The sequence below is a fragment of the Oncorhynchus mykiss genome, chromosome 19 (genome assembly GCF_057628025.1).
Source record: "Oncorhynchus mykiss isolate SJ-2025 chromosome 19, ASM5762802v1, whole genome shotgun sequence".
Taxonomy (NCBI): domain Eukaryota; kingdom Metazoa; phylum Chordata; class Actinopteri; order Salmoniformes; family Salmonidae; genus Oncorhynchus; species Oncorhynchus mykiss.
In genome coordinates this window covers 54,416,533-54,436,838 of record NC_143040.1, presented here as the reverse complement: position 1 = coordinate 54,436,838, position 20,306 = coordinate 54,416,533, and the positions used below count along the sequence as shown (strand labels likewise).

Here is a 20,306-nt window from a genome sequence, read left to right as displayed (position 1 = left end):
TGTAGTGGTGGTTCAGACAACTACATGCATTCACTGTATCTCGTGTTTGCATCATGAAAATATAGCCTACCTGATTTTGAACACTGAAGAACTGTGCTACAGAAACACCCCAGAAAATAGTTTTTTTTTTTTGTTCTGGCTAATAGCTTTATTGATTGTTTAAAAAACGTATTTGGGGTTGGATTGGAGTATGAAGGAGGTATAATTTAGCTGACAAAAGCTGAAAATGACAGCCAATGTGATTTGGCCCATTTTTATATGTCAGTTAGAAATGCACTCAGTCCCCATGTCTCTAGGCTCTGAGGTATACTCCTGTCTCTGTATTGTGAATGAGCCAACTTTCAGTTTGGAATTTAAAATACATTGACAGGTAGAGTTCAAATTCACTGACAATTCCTTGTGTCTAATATCGAGTGGGCCATTTTCTTGCTTTTGTTTATGCATTTCTAGAGTATCTGATATACAGTACTGAACAGGATGAGAGCATAGATACAATTGTGTTTTGGGACTAAATTAATTTCACCACATTTCATTTGAACACACACAAATCGAATTATGTTATCGGATTATATTTTCCCATAGGAGGACAGTGTTTTGCTAAAGTGGCAGTGAAAATGGGATTGACTGTGCGTAGTTGCCTGTCCTCTCAACTAATTAGTACCACACTACCCCTTAATGGTGAAAATAGGTACTGAAGACATAACAAGAATTTTGCTTCATCCTTCTGTCACACATGTCCTTGAAGTCTTGTCTCTTAAAAATGCCTATATTTGACATTATATTGACCCCTCAATACAATTTGCCCCCTGTATGACAGCAGTTATTTCTGGCTGTGTAGGTCAAGTCTGTGCAATGTCTCCATACCTGGTCTCAGACACGATGTTGGTTAGTGCTCCACCCTGTAGGTACTCCATAATGACCCAGAGCTCCTCCTCCACCAGGGCACTTTTAAACATCTCCACCACATTCCTGTGCTGGTAGTCCCTCATGATCACCACCTGGACAAACACATACAGTTGATAACAGAGGTGTCATGTAACGCACCTGATGATTTCAAGAGGGTACTCATGGGCAAAAAAAGGTTATTTGGGTATTATTGTCTGGGAAACAGTTTTTATTTTCTTATTTTTTTAATTTAACCTTTATTTAACCAGGTAGGCCAGTTGAGAACAAGTTCTCATTTACAACTGCGACCTGGCCAAGATAAAGCAAAGCAGTGCAACACAAACAACAACACAGAGTTACACATGGAATAAACAAACGTACAGTCAATAACACAATAGAAAAAAGTCTATATAGAGTGTGCAAATGGGGTGAGAAGGTAGGCAATAAATAGGTCATAGTAGCGAAGTAATTACAATTTAGCAAATTAACACTGGAGTGATAGATGTGCAGATGATGATGGGCTAGTAGAAATACTGGTGTGCAAAAGAGCAAAAACGTAAATGAAAACAATATGGGGATGAGGTAGGTAGATTGGATGGGCTATTTACAGATGGGCTGTGTACAGCTGCAGCGATCGGTTAGCTGCTCAGATAGCTGATGTTTAAAGTTAGTGAGGGAGATGTAAGTCTCCAACTTCAGCGATTTTTGCAATACGTTCCAGTCATTGGCAGCAGAGAACTGTAACGAAAGGAGGCAAAAGGGGGTGTTGGCTTTGGGGATCACCCGTGAGATATATCTGCTGGAGCGCGTGCTATGAGTGGGTGTTGTTATCGTGACCAGTGAGCTGATATAAGGCGGAGATTTACCTAGCAAAGACTTATAGATGACCTGGAGCCAGTGGGTCTGGCGACGAATATGAAGCAAAGGCCAGCCGACGAGAGCATACTGGTCGCAGTGGTGGGTGGTATATGGGGCTTTGGTGACTAAACGGATGGCACTGTAATAGACTACATCCAGTTTGCTGAGTAGAGTGTTGGAGGCTATTTTGTAAACGACATCGCCGAAGTCAAGGATCGGTAGGATAGTCAGTTTTACGAGGGTATGTTTGGCAGCGTGAGTGAAGAAGGCTTTGTTGCAAAATAAGAAGCCAATTCTGGATTTCATTTTGGATTGGAGATGTTTAATATGAGTCTGGAAGGAGAGTTTACAGTCTAGCCAGACACCTAGGTATTTGTAGTTGTCCACATATTCTAAGTCAGAACCGTCCAGAGCAGTGATGCTAGTCGGGCAGGCAGGTGCGGGCAGTGATCAGTTGAAAAGCATACATTTAGTTTTACTAGCATTTAAGAGCAGTTGGAGGCCACGGAAGGAGTGTTGTATGGCATTGAATCTCGTTTGGAGGTTTGTTAACACAGTGTCCAAAGAAGTGCCAGATGTATACAGAATGGTGTCGTCTGCGTAGAGGTGGATCAGAGAATCACCAGCAGCAAGAGCGACATCATTGATGTATACAGAGAAAAGAGTCAGCCCGAGAATTGAACCCTGTGGTACCCTCATAGAGACAGAATTCCGGACAACAGGTCCTCCAATTTGACACACTGAACTCTATCTGAGAAGTAGTTGGTGAACCAGGCAAGCCAGTCATTTGAGAAACCAAGGCTGTTGAGTCTGCCGATAAGAATGCGGTGATTGACAGAGTCGTAAGCCTTGGCCAGGTCGATGAAGACGGTTGCACAGTACTGTCTTTTATCGATGGCGGTTGTGATATTGTTTAATACCTTGAGCGTGTCTGAGGTGACCCGTGACCGGTTTGGAAAACGGATTGCACAGATGAGAAGGTACGGTGGGATTCTAAATGGTCAGTGATCTGTTTATTAACTTGGCTTTAGAAGACTTTAGAAATGCAGGGTAGGATGGATATAGGTCTGTAACAGTTTGGGTCTAGTGTCACCCCCTTTGAAGAGGGGGATGACCGCGGCTTCCAATCTTTAGGGATCTCAGACGATACGAAACAGAGAGGTTGAGCAGACTGGTAATAGGGGTTGCAACAATGGCGGCGGATAATTTTTAGAAAGAGAGGTTCCAGATTGTCTAGCCCAGCTGATTTGTACGGGTCCAGGTAGAGAAATGCTTATTGAAATTCTCGGTTATCATGGATTTATCGGTGGTGACAGTATCGGTAGCGTCAGTGCAGTGGGCAGCTGGGAGGAGGTGCTCTTATTCTCCATGGACTTTACAGTGTACCAAAACAGTGACTTCGTGTTATCTATCTCCACGCTAGAACTAGATGGATCTAAGGGGGCATTTGACCCAGCAGTTTCAATGTATTTTGTTTGATAATTGAAAATGCATTAAACATGTTAAACCCGGCAACAAATAAATAACATCTGGGCTCTGTTATGTGATGTATCCCAGCATGATTTATTGGTGATTCGGGGTGGTGTTTTGAGGGGGGTCATTGAGGATAGTGTTGAGTGGAGGTCGTCATACCTCGTTGAAAAGCAGCTCTCTACGTTGTTGTCTCCGCAGGTCCATCATCTTCACGGCCACCTGCCTGCCGCTGTGTTTCTCCCGAGCGATACACACCACCCCTGTGGACCCTTCTCCAATCTTTACAAAGTTCTCCAGGTACGACCGAGGGTCTCCCTTGTCCACCACCATGTTCAGGGCAGCCTTAAACTGTTTATGGGTCACCTTGGGGGGGTCTGGTGGCGGCCTCTGTGGGTGCTGAGGGGGTCTGAAGGCAGGGGAACATGTGCCTGGGGGGCTGGTGGCCAGGGAGCCGGTGGGGGAAGGCCGGAGCTGGGATGGGCTGTCCTGTCCGGGGAAGGGAGCATTAGGGCAGCCTGAGTGTCTCAGAAAGGGGTCAGGGCCATTGGGTCTCAGGCCCATGTTGGGAGACAGTCCCAGGGTGTAGCTGGCTGAGGAGCGTACCGTCCTGTGGGGTCTGATGCCACTCATGAAGGGACTACTGGTGGTGCTTGGTAGGAAGCCTGACTGGTGGTGCCTCAGAGCCGACTCTGCCTGGACGATAACAAAGAGAGAGAGAGAGAGAGAGAGAGAGAGAGAGAGAGAGAGAGAGAGAGAGAGAGATAGAGGTAGAGTTGGCTGTCTTCCCAGGGTCCCTGGCTTGCTTTATTACTGGATGTAAATCACAGTGCTTCACTCTCACACTATGCATTGACTTCACCTGGTGCGCTCCCTGCTAAAACGTTGCCATAGGTACCTCAATGTACCCTTGAGATTATGCCAAACATAGCATCTCTCAATGTTTACAAGCACATCGAAGCAATCAAGTCACAAATCATATTTTATCATCCCGAAAAAAACAACAGCATTAATTGAGCAATCAACTGTAGAATGCAGGAATGCAGGCTGCTATGTTTTACCTAAAAAAAAACAGTTTAAGAAGTAACTCGCTGGCCATATTATGGAAAAGGATTTTTAAAAGAGTAAAGCTGTAAGTTACAGTTTATACCACAGTTAGCTACTGGCCAATGTGATATTGGTTGACTACACTATATATACAAAAGTATGTGAACATGCCTTCAAATTAGTGGATTTGGCCATTTCAGCCACACCTGTTGCTGACAGGGGTATAAAATTCACAGAATGGGACCGCCGAGTGATGAAGCACTTAAAAATTGTCGGTCCTCACTCACTACCAAGTTCCAAACTGTCTCTGGAAGCAACTTCAGCACAATAACTGTTCGTTGGGAGCTTAATGAAATCGTTTTTTCAACCGAGCAGCTGCACACAAGCCTGAGATCACCATGCGCAATGCCAAGCGTCGACTGGACTGATGTATAGCTCTCCGCCATCGGACTCTGGAGCAGTGAAAACGCGTTCTCTGGAGTGTTGAATCACGCTTCACCATCTGACAGTCAAATGGACGAATCTGGGTTTTACAGATGCCAGGAGAACGCTACCTGCCCCAATGCATAGTGCATAGTGTAAAGTTTGGTGGAGGAAGAATAATGGTCTGCGACTGTTTTTCATGGTTCGGGCTAAGCCCCTTAGTTCCAGTGAAGGGAAATCTTAACGCTACAGCATACAATGACAATCTAAACGATTCTGTGCTTCCAACTTTGTGGCAACAGTTTGGGGAAGTCCCTTTCCTATTTCAGCATGACAATGCCCCATGCACAAAGCGAGGTCCATACAGAAATGGTTTGTGGAGATTGGGGTGGAAGAACTTGACTGGCCTGCGCAGAACCCTGACCTCAACCCCATCAAACACCTTTGGGATGAATTGGAACGCCGACTGCGAGCCAGGCCTAATTGCCCAACATCAGTGCTCGACCTTACCAATGCTCTTGTGGCTGAATGGAAGCAAGTACCCGAAGCAAGTGGAAAGCCTTCCCAGAAGAGTGGAGGCTGTTATAGCAGCAAACGGGCTGGCCTATGACAATGTCCATCTAAAATATAGATGAGAGATTATGATTAAGTGATCTGCTCACCTTCAGGTCGTAGGAGGAGTATGGTCTGCCAGGGCTGTTGTGGGAGTGGATGTAGAGGTTGGTGCTGTACTCCGGAGGGGGGCGACCCCCATGGTCGGTATGCTGGACAGCCATGGCTGGGCTGTAGAAGAACGAGATAGGCCTCTGTTTTTGTGGCATAACCCTGGGCACCTGGAAGTCTCTCTTAACCATCAGTGTCTCTGTGGGGCTACCCACCTCACAGCTGATATAAGCCCCCTTAATAGGCACTTGCATTGGCTGGGATGGAGCCAGGGGTCCCTCCAGACAGCTGATGCTCACTTCATAGGTGGACTTGGCCCTGGGGAGAACGCCGTTCGGCTGTAGGGTAATACTCGTCCCACTCTCACTGTGGATGTTATGAGCCCTGTCTCTCCACTGCTGCTGCTCCAGCTCATCTTCTCCCAGGTCTTCATACTGGTAGGTGTCCCCCTCCTTCACCTCCCCCAGCCTGCCCAGGGACTGGGCCCTTTTCCTGGAAGAAGGGCTGCTCTTCCTCAGGGAGTTGGAGCTGGTCACCGACAACCTGCTCATGTCGGAGATCATGGTTGAGATGTAATCTCCATGACCGATCATACTCCCACGCACGATGGTCTGAAAGGAAAGCAGTAATGTTCAGCCAACCTGGAATGATTGTAACATACTGCACACAGGCACTTCTATTTTGCAATGTGGCTTGTATAAAAACTGTAATGACGGATAGATTCTTTCTAAAGAGTGAAATCTCAAGCAGCAAACATCGCAGTGGCGTAGAAAAAGAGCATCACCTTGCCCTGACAAAACAAGATGACACAGACTTAAAAAATGTGTTGGGCCTTCCAGTTGAACCTATTGGAGAAAGGCCAATTTTCTGATTACTCAATCTCTGGTTAAAGTAAAGTTCTGTTCATCATCATGAGAGTCTCCTATGTTTGTCTGTCTTTGGAATGGTGCTCTGGTCAGCTCTCACAGCTGCACAGGTAGCCAAACTAATTAACATCCCACTTCAAATTCATTACAAATGACAGAATTGCGAATTATTGTACAAATGTCTCAAATGTAATAATTATTTTTGTAACCTCTCCAACCTTTGCCTCTGCCGTAAACGCTACATTATTTACATACAGAACACAAGTCTCCCCTGTACTACCAATTCAATCCTGATGATCCTGTTAAAACCATGACCTTGCTTCACTGGGATTTTGAAATGCAAAACTGAAATTTATCCAATGGTGGCAATGAAAGTGTTTTGTGTTTTTGTAAGGGGCATATCGGCATGAGTATTCAGCCTAGTGCAGAAATCCTTACATTTGCAGGCTTTTTTGCTCACTGGCATTTCCACTGCTGTACGTGCACTTTCTATCCCTCAGCCATGGATCGTTATTATTTTCCTGCATGGAGTAATAAATCTTGGAGTCTTCAAGGATTCGCGTAGTACAGTCAATGTACACAGCAGGGTCATTAGCTGAGCCCCGTGATAGATAAGAAAGCAATATGACAGGGAGAACAGCAAGTGCTGGCAACCACACTGCCATCGCTGGACTAGGGAAACTTTAGACGACAAAAGCAGGGTAACTCTGCTGAAGATCTAAAGGGGGCGTTATAGCCTGATAAAAACACTTGTGATGGAGGGTTTTGAGGCTTACTAAAACTGGAAAAATCTCAGAAATAAAATCGTATACATTCTCAGCTCTTTTTGTCTGTTAGATAATACGTTCAGAGAAAAAAAACCTGTGCAAACAGGAAAGTGAGCTGAGAATAAGGTCCAGTACCTTCTTTGGCTTGAGCTCCACGGAGGTGATCCGGGAGGGGTCCATCATAGGCTTGGGCCTACGGAGGTTCTCTATCAGACTGTGCCATTGGGTCGGCAGGCCCACAAAGCAGCACCGCTTGGCGTCAAACGAGGTGTGCACCCGGTGCTCAAAGTTCTTTGGTGTTGAGATCTCTGGCCTCTTCTTTTTCTTCTTACGAAACATCGTCAGGTCCAGAAGACTGACAGCTTGCCAAACTCAAGACGGCCCTGCATAGACAAGAAATAGACACATTCGATACATTATTTTTCTAAATTAGCAGCTACTGTTGTTACCATTGATAAAGTCACATACAGCTTTTTTAATCTATGAACAGTCAATTATCCATCAATGTGTACATTGAAGTTACTATAACAACATCAGACACTTCCATTAGAAAATGAAATACAAGTGAATAAACTCCAATCTGTCTGTCTAAAAAATATTCTCTCCGTGATATGTCCATCTTCCAGACTGGCTTTCTGTCTGTCATTTGCTTTTGTGCCTTATAACCTGTCTTAGGGGGACAAGTTTGTAAGCCTGTGTGTAATGAAGGGTATCTATTAAGGCTTATTCATTCTCTGTGCCCTTTTACTGACGAGCACACAGTCGACCTGGCCAGAGCCCACAGGCTTTCAGTGCATTAGAGGGAGGAAAACACAAATAGTCCACCCACCATAACCCCTAACATTCCTATGCTGGAGTCTACCACCATAACCCCTAACGTTCCTATGCTGGAGTCTACCACCATAACCCCTAATGTCTCTATGCTGGAGTCTACCACCATAACCCCTAATGTCCCTATGCTGGAGTCGACCACCATAACCCCTAATGTCCCTATGCTGGAGTCTACCACCATAACCCCTAACGTTCCTATGCTGGAGTCTACCACCATAACCCCTAACGTTCCTATGCTGGAGTCTACCACCATAACCCCTAACGTTCCTATGCTGGAGTCTACCACCATAACCCCTAATGTTCCTATGCTGGAGTCGACCACCATAACCCCTAATGTTCCTATGCTGGAGTCTACCACCATAACCCCTAACGTCCCTATGCTGGAGTCTACCACCATAACCCCTAACTTCCCTATGCTGGAGTCTACCCACCATAACCCCTAACTTCCCTATGCTGGAGTCTACCCACCATAACCCCTAATGTCCCTATGCTGGAGTCTACCTCCATAACCCCTAACTTCCCTATGCTGGAGTCTACCCACCATAACCCCTAACTTCCCTATGCTGGAGTCTACCCACCATAACCCCTAATGTCCCCATGCTGGAGTCTACCTCCATAACCCCTAACTTCCCTATGCTGGAGTTGACCACCATAACCCCTAATGTTCCTATGCTGGAGTCTACCACCATAAACAATAATGTCCCTATGCTGGAGTCTACCACCATAACCCCTAATGTCCCTATGCTGGAGTCTACCACCATAACCCCTAATGTCCCTATGCTGGAGTCTACCACCATAACCCCTAATGTTCCTATGCTGGAGTCTACCACCATAACCCCTAATGTTCCTATGCTGGAGTCTACCACCATAACCCCTAATGTTCCTATGCTGGAGTCTACCCACCATAACCCCTAATGTTCCTATGCTGGAGTCTACCACCATAACCCCTAACTTCCCTATAATGGAGTCTACCCACCATAAACAATAATGTCCCTATGCTGGAGTCTACCCACCATAACCCCTAATGTCCCTATGCTAGAGTCGACCACCATAACCCCTAATGTCCCTATGCTGGAGTCTACCACCATAACCCCTAACTTCCCTATGCTGGAGTCTACCACCATAACCCCTAATGTCCCTATGCTGGAGTCTACCCACCATAACCCCTAATGTCCCTATGCTGGAGTCGACCATCATAACCCCTAACTTCCCTATGCTGGAGTCTACCACCATAACCCCTAATGTTCCTATGCTGGAGTCGACCACCATAACCCCTAATGTCCCTATGCTGGAGTCTACTACCATAACCCCTAACTTCCCTATGCTGGAGTCTACCACCATAACCCCTAATGTCCCTATGCTGGAGTCTACCCACCATAACCCCTAACTTCCCTATAATGGAGTCTACCACCATAACCCCTAATGTCCCTATGCTGGAGTCTACCCACCATAACCCCTAACTTCCCTATAATGGAGTCTACCACCATAACCCCTAATGTCCCTATGCTGGAGTCTACCACCATAACCCCTAATGTCCCTATGCTGGAGTCTACCACCATAACCCCTAACTTCCCTATGCTGGAGTTGACCACCATAACCCCTAATGATCCTATGCTGGAGTCTACCACCATAACCCCTAATGTTCCTATGCTGGAGTCTACCACCAGAACCCCTAATGTCCCTATGCTGGAGTCTACCCACCATAACCCCTAATGTCCCTATGCTGGAGTCGACCACCATAACCCCTAACTTCCCTATGCTGGAGTCTACCACCATAACCCCTAACTTCCCTATGCTGGAGTCTACCACCATTCTGCTAGAGTCCACTATAACCCCATCCCCATCCTTATGCCACTGAAGAAGCACGACTTTCTCTGGCTTCTAGGGAAAGTGACCTCTCAAGTTTTAGATATAAAGCCCTCTGCACTGCATTGACCCCTACCTTTTGACAAAATAAAATGTTACTTGTTAAACAAAATCTCTTTCTCTGAACAATTGTATTAGTATAAAATGAGTGGCATAGTGTAAGCTAGGGACACTGCTGTCATGAATCTTATATGTACAATGAGGTCTGCAATTAAAAGACGAGTGAATATGACAGTATAAAATAAATAATAAAAAATACTTAGCTATTTTGTAGACAAATCGGAAATGATGTTATTTTATACGAATATAATTGCCTAGAGAAAGAGATTTGTTTAACAAGTAACATTTTATTTTCTCAAAAGGTAGGGGTCAGAATTATTGACATACCTTTCAATAACCTTTTGCAATGGACATCTCTGTCTCTGGCCTTGAAACCCATTGAAAACTTGTGGTTTGAATTGAAGAGGGCAGTCCATAAGTACAGACAAAGGATATCAAGGATCTGAAAGATCCCTCCCAGTGTGTTCTCCAACTCATAAAACATTTTAGAAAAAGGGTCAGTGCTGTTATCCTCGCAAGGTGAGGTATTGAAAGGTATTGAAAACAGGGATGTCAATCATTTTGACCCTTACCTTTTTGAGATTTTTTTAAATTACTTTTTCAACAAAATCTCTTTCTCTGAGCAATTGTATTAGTATAAAATAACTTGTTTGTAGCATACAAAAGAGCTCTGTATTTGAATGATTTATTTCATACCATAAGTTTTGCTCATCTCTATCAAGTGTCAATAATTTTGGACTCCACTGTATCTACTGTACCACGATACAGTAATCAATTATATTACATATCATTTAATTAGCTGTACTTGAACTTAATCCATAATTAGTTGAAAATATACTGCTGCAGATGAGCTGCTCTTTGATAAAGTTTTGTTGGGCCTCCCGGGTGGCGCAGTGGTTTAAGGGCGCTGTACTGCTGCGCCAGCTGTGCCACCAGAGACTCTGGGTTCGCGCCCAGGCTCTGTCGCACAATTGGCCTCGTGTCGTCCGGGTTAGGGAGGGTTTGGCCGGTAGGGAAATCCTCCGACACATTGGTGTGGCTGGCTTCCGGGTCGAACCCTGTGTTAAGAAGCAGTGCGGCTTGGTTGGGTTGTGTATCGGAGGACGCATGATTTTCAACCTTCGTCTCTCCCGAGCCCGCACGGGAGTTGTAGCGATGAGACAAGATAGTAGCTACTAAACAATTGGATACCACGAAATTGGGGGGAAAAAGGGGGGTAAAAATTCAACAAAATACAAAAAAAAAAACACAAGTCTTGTTGGAGAACTGATTAATGTTTGTCAGAACATCATATGGGAACATGGCTGGTGGCCCACTGCAACAAGTTCTCATGACACACCATCACATTTAACACAACAAAGATGCCGTCAGTAGAATACCCAACATCTGCCATGATGTATTGTGGGAGTTGAGGAAATCTAGTGATTTCTGCAGCTCTACTGCAGCTCGGCATGCAATCACACTGGCAGCCTCCTCTGCTCTCTTCCCCCAGACAGCCCTCTAATCAGCTGCAGTGACCCCCGTTATGCCAACTGCAACAGTGACCCCCACTGCATGCCAACAGCCCGGTCTTCACCCTGGCACCAGAGTGGAGAGGCCCCCAGTCACACTTCAGATTAACCTGATTTATAAAGGGAGAGATGGGGGGGGGAAGGTGGGGGGAAGGTTGAGGGAGTAGAGTATCAATGCTGGGAGGGACATGTCCCCCTCCAAGGATAATTCCATCACAAGGCTAATGTGCTAAGTGTTGCATAAGCGTATCATTATGTGCTCTCCCTATGTACATAATGTGGAGCTGAGAAGGAATTAAATTGAATTCCATCTGACAGGGACACTATGGCGTGAGGGAGGCTGTCGGGAGGTGGGGGTGGGTGAGATGGAGAATGGAGCTGGGACCACAGAGCAGGGTAAACCTGGCTGTGTTTTCAGACATGGACCTAGTTTTTCACTCTAAAACATGAAAAGGCTTTTAAGGCCTGTTTGTCTTTTGAGTTTGAGTAACGAAAGGCTCGAAATAGACAGAAAATACACTACTGTTTTTTTGTTTTTTTCACTCCATATGCCCGGTTCTCTGGTTCTGTGTCTGTTCAGCACTGTGAAGTGCAGATGTTGGCAGTACTGAGCCAAATATTTATACACTACTCTTGTGTTTCCTGTACAAGCAGATCAATCAATATTTACTCATGAGTGAAATGCAAACTGCTACAGTCATCCGATGCCAGTGATGATGGGCTGATACTGTCACAAACAGAATAGCTGCTCTCACTGCTCTGTGCTATTCTATGAGGCATCATTGATGAGGCATCATCTATGAGGCATCATTGCCATGCAGACCTGCAGATAACAGAACACAACAGCATTCATTATACATCACTGTATTCCTTCTATGTGTTTCCATTCGGTATACATGGACATTACGAAGTAAAGAACTAAGTATTTGGACCCAAATAAAAAAACACAGTATCTTGATTCATGTTCAACAAAATTAATTGAAAAGTAGGAGCTGAATATTGGTTTACAAGCTGTAATAACATGCATCTGCACTTATACCGACCTCTCACAAATCTACTAAACTTATGAATGTCCAGATAACAATATCTTATAGTTTTTTCAGCCCATAGGAAAATAAGTATACATGGATGTGGAGCTAAACTTGCACTTGCTGTAATAATGGTTTCTGGTCACATACATACTTTTTTGCACCACTGTAAATGACTCTGAACTACAGGGACTTGACCCCATGCAGCTTGGCTTGAATCGTACCAAAGTGCTGAAGCAAAACTTGGGCAGATGCTGTCAAGGATATCAAAAGCCAAAGAGGATGAGGCAATTCTAAATTGTGCTACACTGGTTTGTTTCTTTCTAACTCCATGAACACACCAGCAATATAGCATGAATCCAAATATCTGCCATGAACACAGAACCAATCACATGTCCCTTTGACAATTACATTTTAAACGATTGATGGCTCAGAACAAACAATCATTTAAAATCACTTGTCAAAGGGACACATGCTAAATCTTTATCAGTCGTACTGGCCTACTTTGGTTGGAAGGCATACTTATTCTAGTAGTACAGTGACAGTCTGACCAATAATCACTCCTGAGATTTAGCCTTTCTCACTTCTAATTTGTATGAATTACAGCCCCATTTTCCAAACAGACAGCCTATAATTCTAGTATGTCAGTGACCCTGTAAACAACATACCTCAGACCCCAAACATGCCTTCACACCCTGCGCTCATCTTCAGATCTAACAACAGCCATACTCCCTGTGAGCAGCTTTAACATGCAGACAAGCCTCTCAGTTATCCCGTCAATCCATTATGGACAGGACTGGTGAGGGATAGCTTATGCACCCTCCTACCGTAGTTATATCAGCCAGATTTGGAGATGTTGAGTGGGAGGGGGTAGAAAGAGATACAGAGAGATAAGAGAGCTATTAGATTTGAGTTCGCCAAGCTCAAGTGAGCGTTTTCCTTATTTTGCCCTGATTCCATTTCTATCTTGTTTTGGCAGGCTTGTACTGATGTATGGAGTGTGTAGGTAAATATGCTTGTAGGATTAGTAGCGTGTCCACTGTGTTCAGCCCTCCTCTGATCCAATTTTAGGACACAGTTTCTCCTGACGCATGTTTGTTGTGCACAAGATTTGTGTCAAATTGTGAGGTGTGGGTGGGAGAAAGGACAGAAGGTAATCCTCTTTCCGTTTGTCAATGTAGAAATAAGCATAATGCAAGGCTAAATAGCACAGCTGGATCTGTGCCGTGCTCTTCTATCAGCTTTTTTATGATGACCATTTTGCCCTTTGAGTGTAATGAGACTGTGTTGTCCCTCAAGGGGCCAGGGGTGGAGGGGTCTGTCAGTGTTTATGACTGTGGTTGATGCTCTCCTTTCCTTCCGTAAGACTGCCTGTTTTCTCTAAAAAGTAACTTCTAGAGGCAATAACAGAGATGCGTCAACATGCGTGATGATTATTGTGTTAAACAGGTGTAATGAAGCTAGATTCATATGAGACAAAAAGGCACACTCCCTGCATGTATATTTCATTAATAGGTGGTCTGATGTATCATGCAAGTCGTGTGCAAGCAAAAAGCGAGACACGCTATAGAACCTGCACTAAGTTAATTGTTGCCAGAGTGTGACTGTGCTCCCAGCAGCCGTGTTATAGCATGCTAGACAGTAGAGTCACTAGGGACAGACCTTCCTCATAGAGGAAAAATTGATTTTATTTGCTGATAATCAATAATCATGTTACAATTACTCAATATAACAGGAGCTATTTGAGCAGAGGGCACAGGACACTAAAATACAGCATATTCAAGGAAATTAATTACACACATCAAATGTGGTATAAGAACAAAAATAAAATGCTATGAAAATAAAGAAGGTTAATTTGTGCATGCTGCTTACTCCTCCCAAGTGTGGTCTTTATTTGAGCTAGTGCTACAACAACAGCATTTCCCAACCGTATTATTGTATCGCTAGCTCAAATAAAGATCACACTTGGGAGCAGAACCAGATTAATTTCACATTCATGGCTCTAAAAAGAACAATATTTTTGAAAAGTGAGAATGTAAAATTCACTGAACTACATCATCTGTCCCTGCAAGAGATAAAGACTCCTGTAAAGTAAGAAAGTCAGAACTGTCTCAACCTTCTTCTGCAGTGAGCAAAATCAGGGTCACAAAGTGTTTCTTGGTAGTCCTAAATAAATATACTTTGAAACCAAAGTGTACACCTCACACACATGGTTATGGGCCTAAAAAAATCAAGACACCTGTACCATGTCAGATATAGAGTTGAAATGTATTACATTTTGAGTTTTCATCCCAATATTACACTTTATATACATCACAGAAGACTGAAATATAACATAACCGTTTGACATGGAAACACTGTATTTTCTGTGTTACATTTTTTTATTGTTTATTAATTATGAAACATATGAAAAACATTCCACCCATGAGGTCACTGGTCATTAGACTGGATCAACCGCGGACATTCTGGTTAGAAAAAAAACCGGAATGATTTTTCATCATGTTTTTAGTCACTGAATGAACAGAAAACAGCCTCGGATATGGAGCCAGAGACAGGACAATACATAAATGTCCTTATCCAACAACTTTGTGCTTTCTGAGCTTGTATGGTAGACACAGTGCATGACTGCACATCACTTTTGGTTGAATGTTCATAGTATGGAGTGGAGGAATAGTCTGAGAGAAGGAACAGACCAAAGAGAGAGAGAGCGATAGGGGAAGGGGGGGGGGTATTGAGTGAGGGCTGTCACTGTCGCCTGCCACTGACGTTTCACTTGTTTTGCTGTCTCACTTTATTATCTTGCTGCATGTTGTCATCCCTCCTCAACACCAAGAGACTCAATGTCTTTATATGTCAACCTTGACTGGCTTCGCTGGCTGTAAACAAGCCGTGATAAGAGGGATTTGAGAAGAGGACGGGGAGCTTGACACAGAATATACATCATTCTGCCTGAATTAGATTGGCACAGATTCTCCAGGCCCAGTAAGTGGGAGACAAAATGGCTTTGTTCTCCACTAGGCCAGAGTTGATGAAACACTAACATGTACGAGTCATGTACATTAAAAGTTAGCTCTTATCTATCCCAAGAACTTTGACATAATGACATTGTAAATGCAGCACCTCTCAAGTCGTCATCTTTGATGTGCTATTCACTGCATGTCTACAGGGATGCTGCTGACACATGCCTGTACCAAATGAGTGCTCTAATGAGTCCTAGCCCCCAAACCGCCCGGTCATATATTGTACTTCTAACTGTACCACAGGCCTATAGGCAGTAGGTAAGTAAAGTATACTACTGACACGCACTCTGTCTAATTTATGATGCTCCTGGCTTCCACCAGTCCTTTAAACAATCTGACTCTCAGCAGATAAAGTCGTATCATCTGGCCGGATCAATGAAGCAGGTCAAATGGCCTCTCAGGGGTCTAATTTATTGATGCATTGGGCCTCCCTGGCGAGCTTTACTGTACACCCTTCTCCCTATGAAGCCATGATTCATCTTTCACCGCTTCATCCTCAGCGCACCTCTCCCAGAGACAAAATGACAACGATTTTTTCATCTCCCATGTTGTCAATTTGCGGCAGCTCAGTTCTTCTTCCTTCATCCAGTATGGCCGCTGTCTCATCACACAATGTGACTGCTGGGCACCCCGTCCTCATTTTACTTGGTCATGGCCATTGGCCACAGTAAGCTTTTAATAACCACTCTGCTCTCCTCAGCTCTCCTCTCCCCTAGCGGACATGACTGCTAAGCAAGCATTCCTCTGGCAGGCCAACATGTGCACACAGTGCTGGCTGTATGGTAAGGGTACATACAGTATAGGAAGAAGTATGTCCCAGCAGCACCTGTGTGCTTCTCCATGGGGTGCGTCATTTCATTTGCCATCGCTCTGACAGCACTCTAAGGCAGTGCTAGACCGTGAAGGGGAAAATGATTAAAAAAAAGGCTCCAAAAGAAGTAATGAAGTGAGAAGAGGACCCATGAGTGTGCATGACGCGTCACTCACCCCCAGCTAACATACTCTATGTCCATCTGGCTCTGTGTGGAATAATAAAACTCTCCTTTCATCTGCTCTTTCTCTCCCTCCCTCCCTACCTGGCCTTCTTGAATATCAGTGAGAAACCTGAGACACAAACACATGGCGTGTTCGTTACTGCTGGCTGTGGTATACAGAGTGACCAAGCTGTAGCCTCCCCCCACCAATTAATTAAACATACTTACAAAATGTAGAATGGGGTAAATTAATGACTGATCAAGTTGCATGAGTGCTGATTATTGATTAACCTCAATTAATCCTCCAGCACCTAGGAGTGGAGCCTCTGCCACTCCTAACCTTCTCTGGTTTGGGGGAGCTGAGCTCTATAGATCTGTTGATCCAGGATGTCCCAGAGCAGCACTTCCCTGTCTGATGGCTCTAACTGGCCCTTAGCCTGCTAGGTAAAAGAAACATCCCTGTGCTGTGCTGCAGGTGCACAGGGGCCATTCAGCTGAGTCAAACGGGGTCAACTACTCACAACTTTATTAAGGGTGTGAGAGGTAAGTGCTGTATGTCATACTGCTGCAGTCAGACGGGAATACACCTTCTTAAGGCTAGGGGCAGTATCCTGAATTCCGGATGACTGATGTGCCCAAAGTAAACTGCCTGTTACTCCGGCCCAGAAGCTAGGATATACAGATAATTGGTAGCATTGGATAAAAGACACTCTGAAGTTTCTAAAACTGTTAAAGTAATGTTTGTGAGTATAACAGAACTTATATGGTAAGTGAAAACCCGAGGACCATCCATCTGGACATTTTGTTTTGAGGTCACAGGCCATTTCAATGCTAGCCTATGGGATATACAAAAAAATTGACCTACATTGCAGTTCCTATGTCTTCCACTAGATGTCAACAGTCTTTAGACAGGGTTTCAGGCTTGTTTCTTGAAAAATGAACAAGTAGTTGTAGTTTATCCAAGGTGTCCTTCATTAGAAAAGTAGTCTTGTTGTGCGCGTGAATGAGGTTTGCACTCTTCGTTATTTATCTTCCCTATTGAACATACTACTCTCCGTATTAAATATTATCATTTATTTAGATATTAGAGTACCTGAGGATTAATTAGAAACATCCTTTGACTTGTTTGGACAAACTTTACCAATAACTTTTTGGATTCGTTTGTATGCATGTTGAACGAGTGGATTACTGAAATGAATGGCGCCAACTAAACAGACTTTTTTGGATATAAAGAAGGACTTTATCAAACAAAACAACCATTCATTGTGTAGCTGGGACCCTTGGGATTGCAAACAGAGGAATATCTTCAAAGGTAAGTGATTTATTTTATCGCTATTTGTGATTTTGTGACGCCTGTGCTGGTTTGAAAAAGTATTTTGATGTGGGGCGCTGTCCTCAGATAATCACATGGTGTGCTTTCGCCGTAAAGCCTTTTTGAAATCTGACAACGCGGTTGGATTAACAAGAAGTTAAGCTTTAAAATTATGCAAGACACTTGTATTTTCATGAATGTTTATTATTACGATTTATGTATTTTGAATTTCACGCTCTGCAATTTCACAGGATGTTGTCATAGTGGAACGCTAGCGGGACACCTAGCCGCAAGTAACTGTCCAGTGAAAATCTCACTTTAAAAGTAAAAATTCTGTTAACTCATACCCAAATAATGTATTTGTGGCCAAAGCATAATTTGGAGGTGAAAATAAACACTTTGAAATCCCAACCACAAACTGATTGTTTAAAAAATGCTTGCTATTTCCTCATAGAGGATGATGTCACCCTCCTGAGGAAGACAAGCAGGCCAATAAGTGTTCTGACCGGTATACAGTATATGAATGACCGGTATATGCCCACGCCATTCTGTTGTTTGGGTACACTCACACCATTTCAACACAGAAAAGTTGCTTTGTAACATACTTAATCAAATAAAAAGTTACAAAAATATTTAACCTATATTGTAATTAATTATAGGTCATATTTCAGAGAAATCTGGAAACACTGGACAGTTATTTTAAGACATAATTGGCAGTGTGTCCCTCCAGAGCATGTAGTTAGAGTCCTAACCACTGGTCACAGTAAAGAGAAATCCATCAATGTTTTACCGTACCAGCAATCCCATGAAAACTATATACCATTATATTCTCTAATTTATTTAATTACTTAAAACAAGACTAGTGTGGCGTAGACTATTACAATAATGCAATCTATAGTATAAGACCTTGCGAAATGACATGACTGTTTAACTGTCAGTCTGCCACTGGGTCTCTGCTATTCCCTGAACATGTATTCTCTGTATCATCAATTCCACAGAGTACAGTCAGTGCTTGACTTGGAATGAAATAGGTGCCGGGACTCATTTTGGGTGCCGGTACTGTTTATATTTAGGTGCAGGAACTCCACAATACTTTTGAGCTAATGTTCTAAAATAGGAACAGGAGCTCAAGCAGTAGAAAATTTGAGGGGCCGGTCCCCAGCAGAGCTCCTGCCCAAGTCAAGAACTGTGTACAGTACAACCATCCTGACTCACAAAAGGAACACATTTTGTGCATGTTTTCACTGAGCAGAAGAAGAAAGCTTATGTGGATGCCTTCCCTCGGCATCCACGTAAGCATAACTATACATGCAGCAGCTGGATCCATTTCAACTCAGTGTTCGTCTGATATAAAGCTATAGAGTTCACCTGAGCTCTCAGCTCACAGTCACAGATAAGGACAGATGCATAGTGACAACAAATAGCACCTTTATTGTCAGTGCATACATATAATCAGCATGAAATGCTATAACTTTGTCTATATTATCTTCACATGATTAAATCTGTCAAAACTCTGTTTGTACACCAGCTAAACTGAGGTTACATCCTTTCAACAGAAGCTGAGGACAGAGAGAGGGATGGAGGGAGAGAGAGAGAACGTGGGGTAGGTGGGCAGAAGGTGAAAGCAGCTCCTTTCTGAGATGCAGCCTTTCCCAGAATCCAGCACATCACCCAATCAGCTTTTCATAGTATTTTCTTCTCTCCCTTATTACCACATGGGCATACTGCATTCTGCTCTCTCTCTCTCTCCCTCCCCCTCTCTTTCTATGTCACTCTCTCCCTCTGTATTTGCATCTCCTCCACCAACGCTGTTGCCTGCAGACGTCACACACACACACACACACACACACACACACACACACACACACACACACACACACACACACAAACACACACAGTAGCCCGCTCTTTATCAATGGAGCTAAGCCACTTTTCCTTTTTTCTCCCCCATGCCCCCATCCCCCCTCCCCAGAGGGAATAAACAGGGTCTGTGGAGGGAGAAATTAGTGCTATAAAAATGGCAGGCTCCTTACCTTGCGGTTCGCTGAAAAGGAGAGCCTTTCCTCCAGGAAGGGCAGAGGCTTGCGAGCAAGAGTGCGCACACACACATACACTGTACAACAAGCACTCGTTATACACACTACGTCACACAAACCCTCACACAGGAATATACACACACACACAGTCGAGGAGGGCTGGCTCTCAAGCAGGCACACACTGCAGGCTGCTGCTTGCTTGAGAAAGCTTGACGCGTTCCTCCCTCCAGGCAGACGCACACACTGCCATCTCAATGGCTCTTTTTTGGGGGATGATTCATCCCCAGCTTCCTCCGTGGCTAACAACTTGTCCGTGTGCCGCTGCACCGCTGCCTGCTCCTGGGGACACAGGGTGGCCAGTGAAAGGGACAAAACCAGAGAGGAAAGGCAGTATCCAGGATGAGAGACTATCACAGCCATACAGAGAGCTTCTCTCCCCCCCCCCCTATCTCTCTCTCTCTCTCTCTCTCTCTCTCTCTCTCTCTCTCTCTCACACACACACACACACACACACACACATCCCTCCCTCCTCTCTCTCTCTCTCTCTCTCTCTCACACACACACACACACACACACACACACACACACACACACATACACACACACACACCCCTTCCCACTCTCTCGCTCCCTTTATCACCTCCCTACCTCCTCCCACCTTCTCATTGGGCTGTCTTTGCAGTGGCCCT

The 20,306-nt window shown here is 44.3% G+C and overlaps 1 protein-coding gene across 1 annotated transcript in view; it reads right to left on the bottom strand.

Moving 5' to 3' along the window:
• Positions 1-20,306, bottom strand: part of LOC110497981 (serine/threonine-protein kinase PAK 6) — a 26,417-nt gene extending 6,111 nt beyond the window's left edge. The window contains exons 1-5 of the mRNA XM_021574481.3: positions 19,615-20,306; positions 7,115-7,362; positions 5,346-5,957; positions 3,376-3,909; positions 865-998 (exon numbers count right to left, since the gene is read on the bottom strand). Coding sequence (XP_021430156.3) covers positions 865-998; positions 3,376-3,909; positions 5,346-5,957; positions 7,115-7,318 — 1,484 coding nt within the window. The 5' untranslated portion in view covers positions 7,319-7,362; positions 19,615-20,306. The remainder of the gene's footprint in view (positions 1-864; positions 999-3,375; positions 3,910-5,345; positions 5,958-7,114; positions 7,363-19,614) is intronic.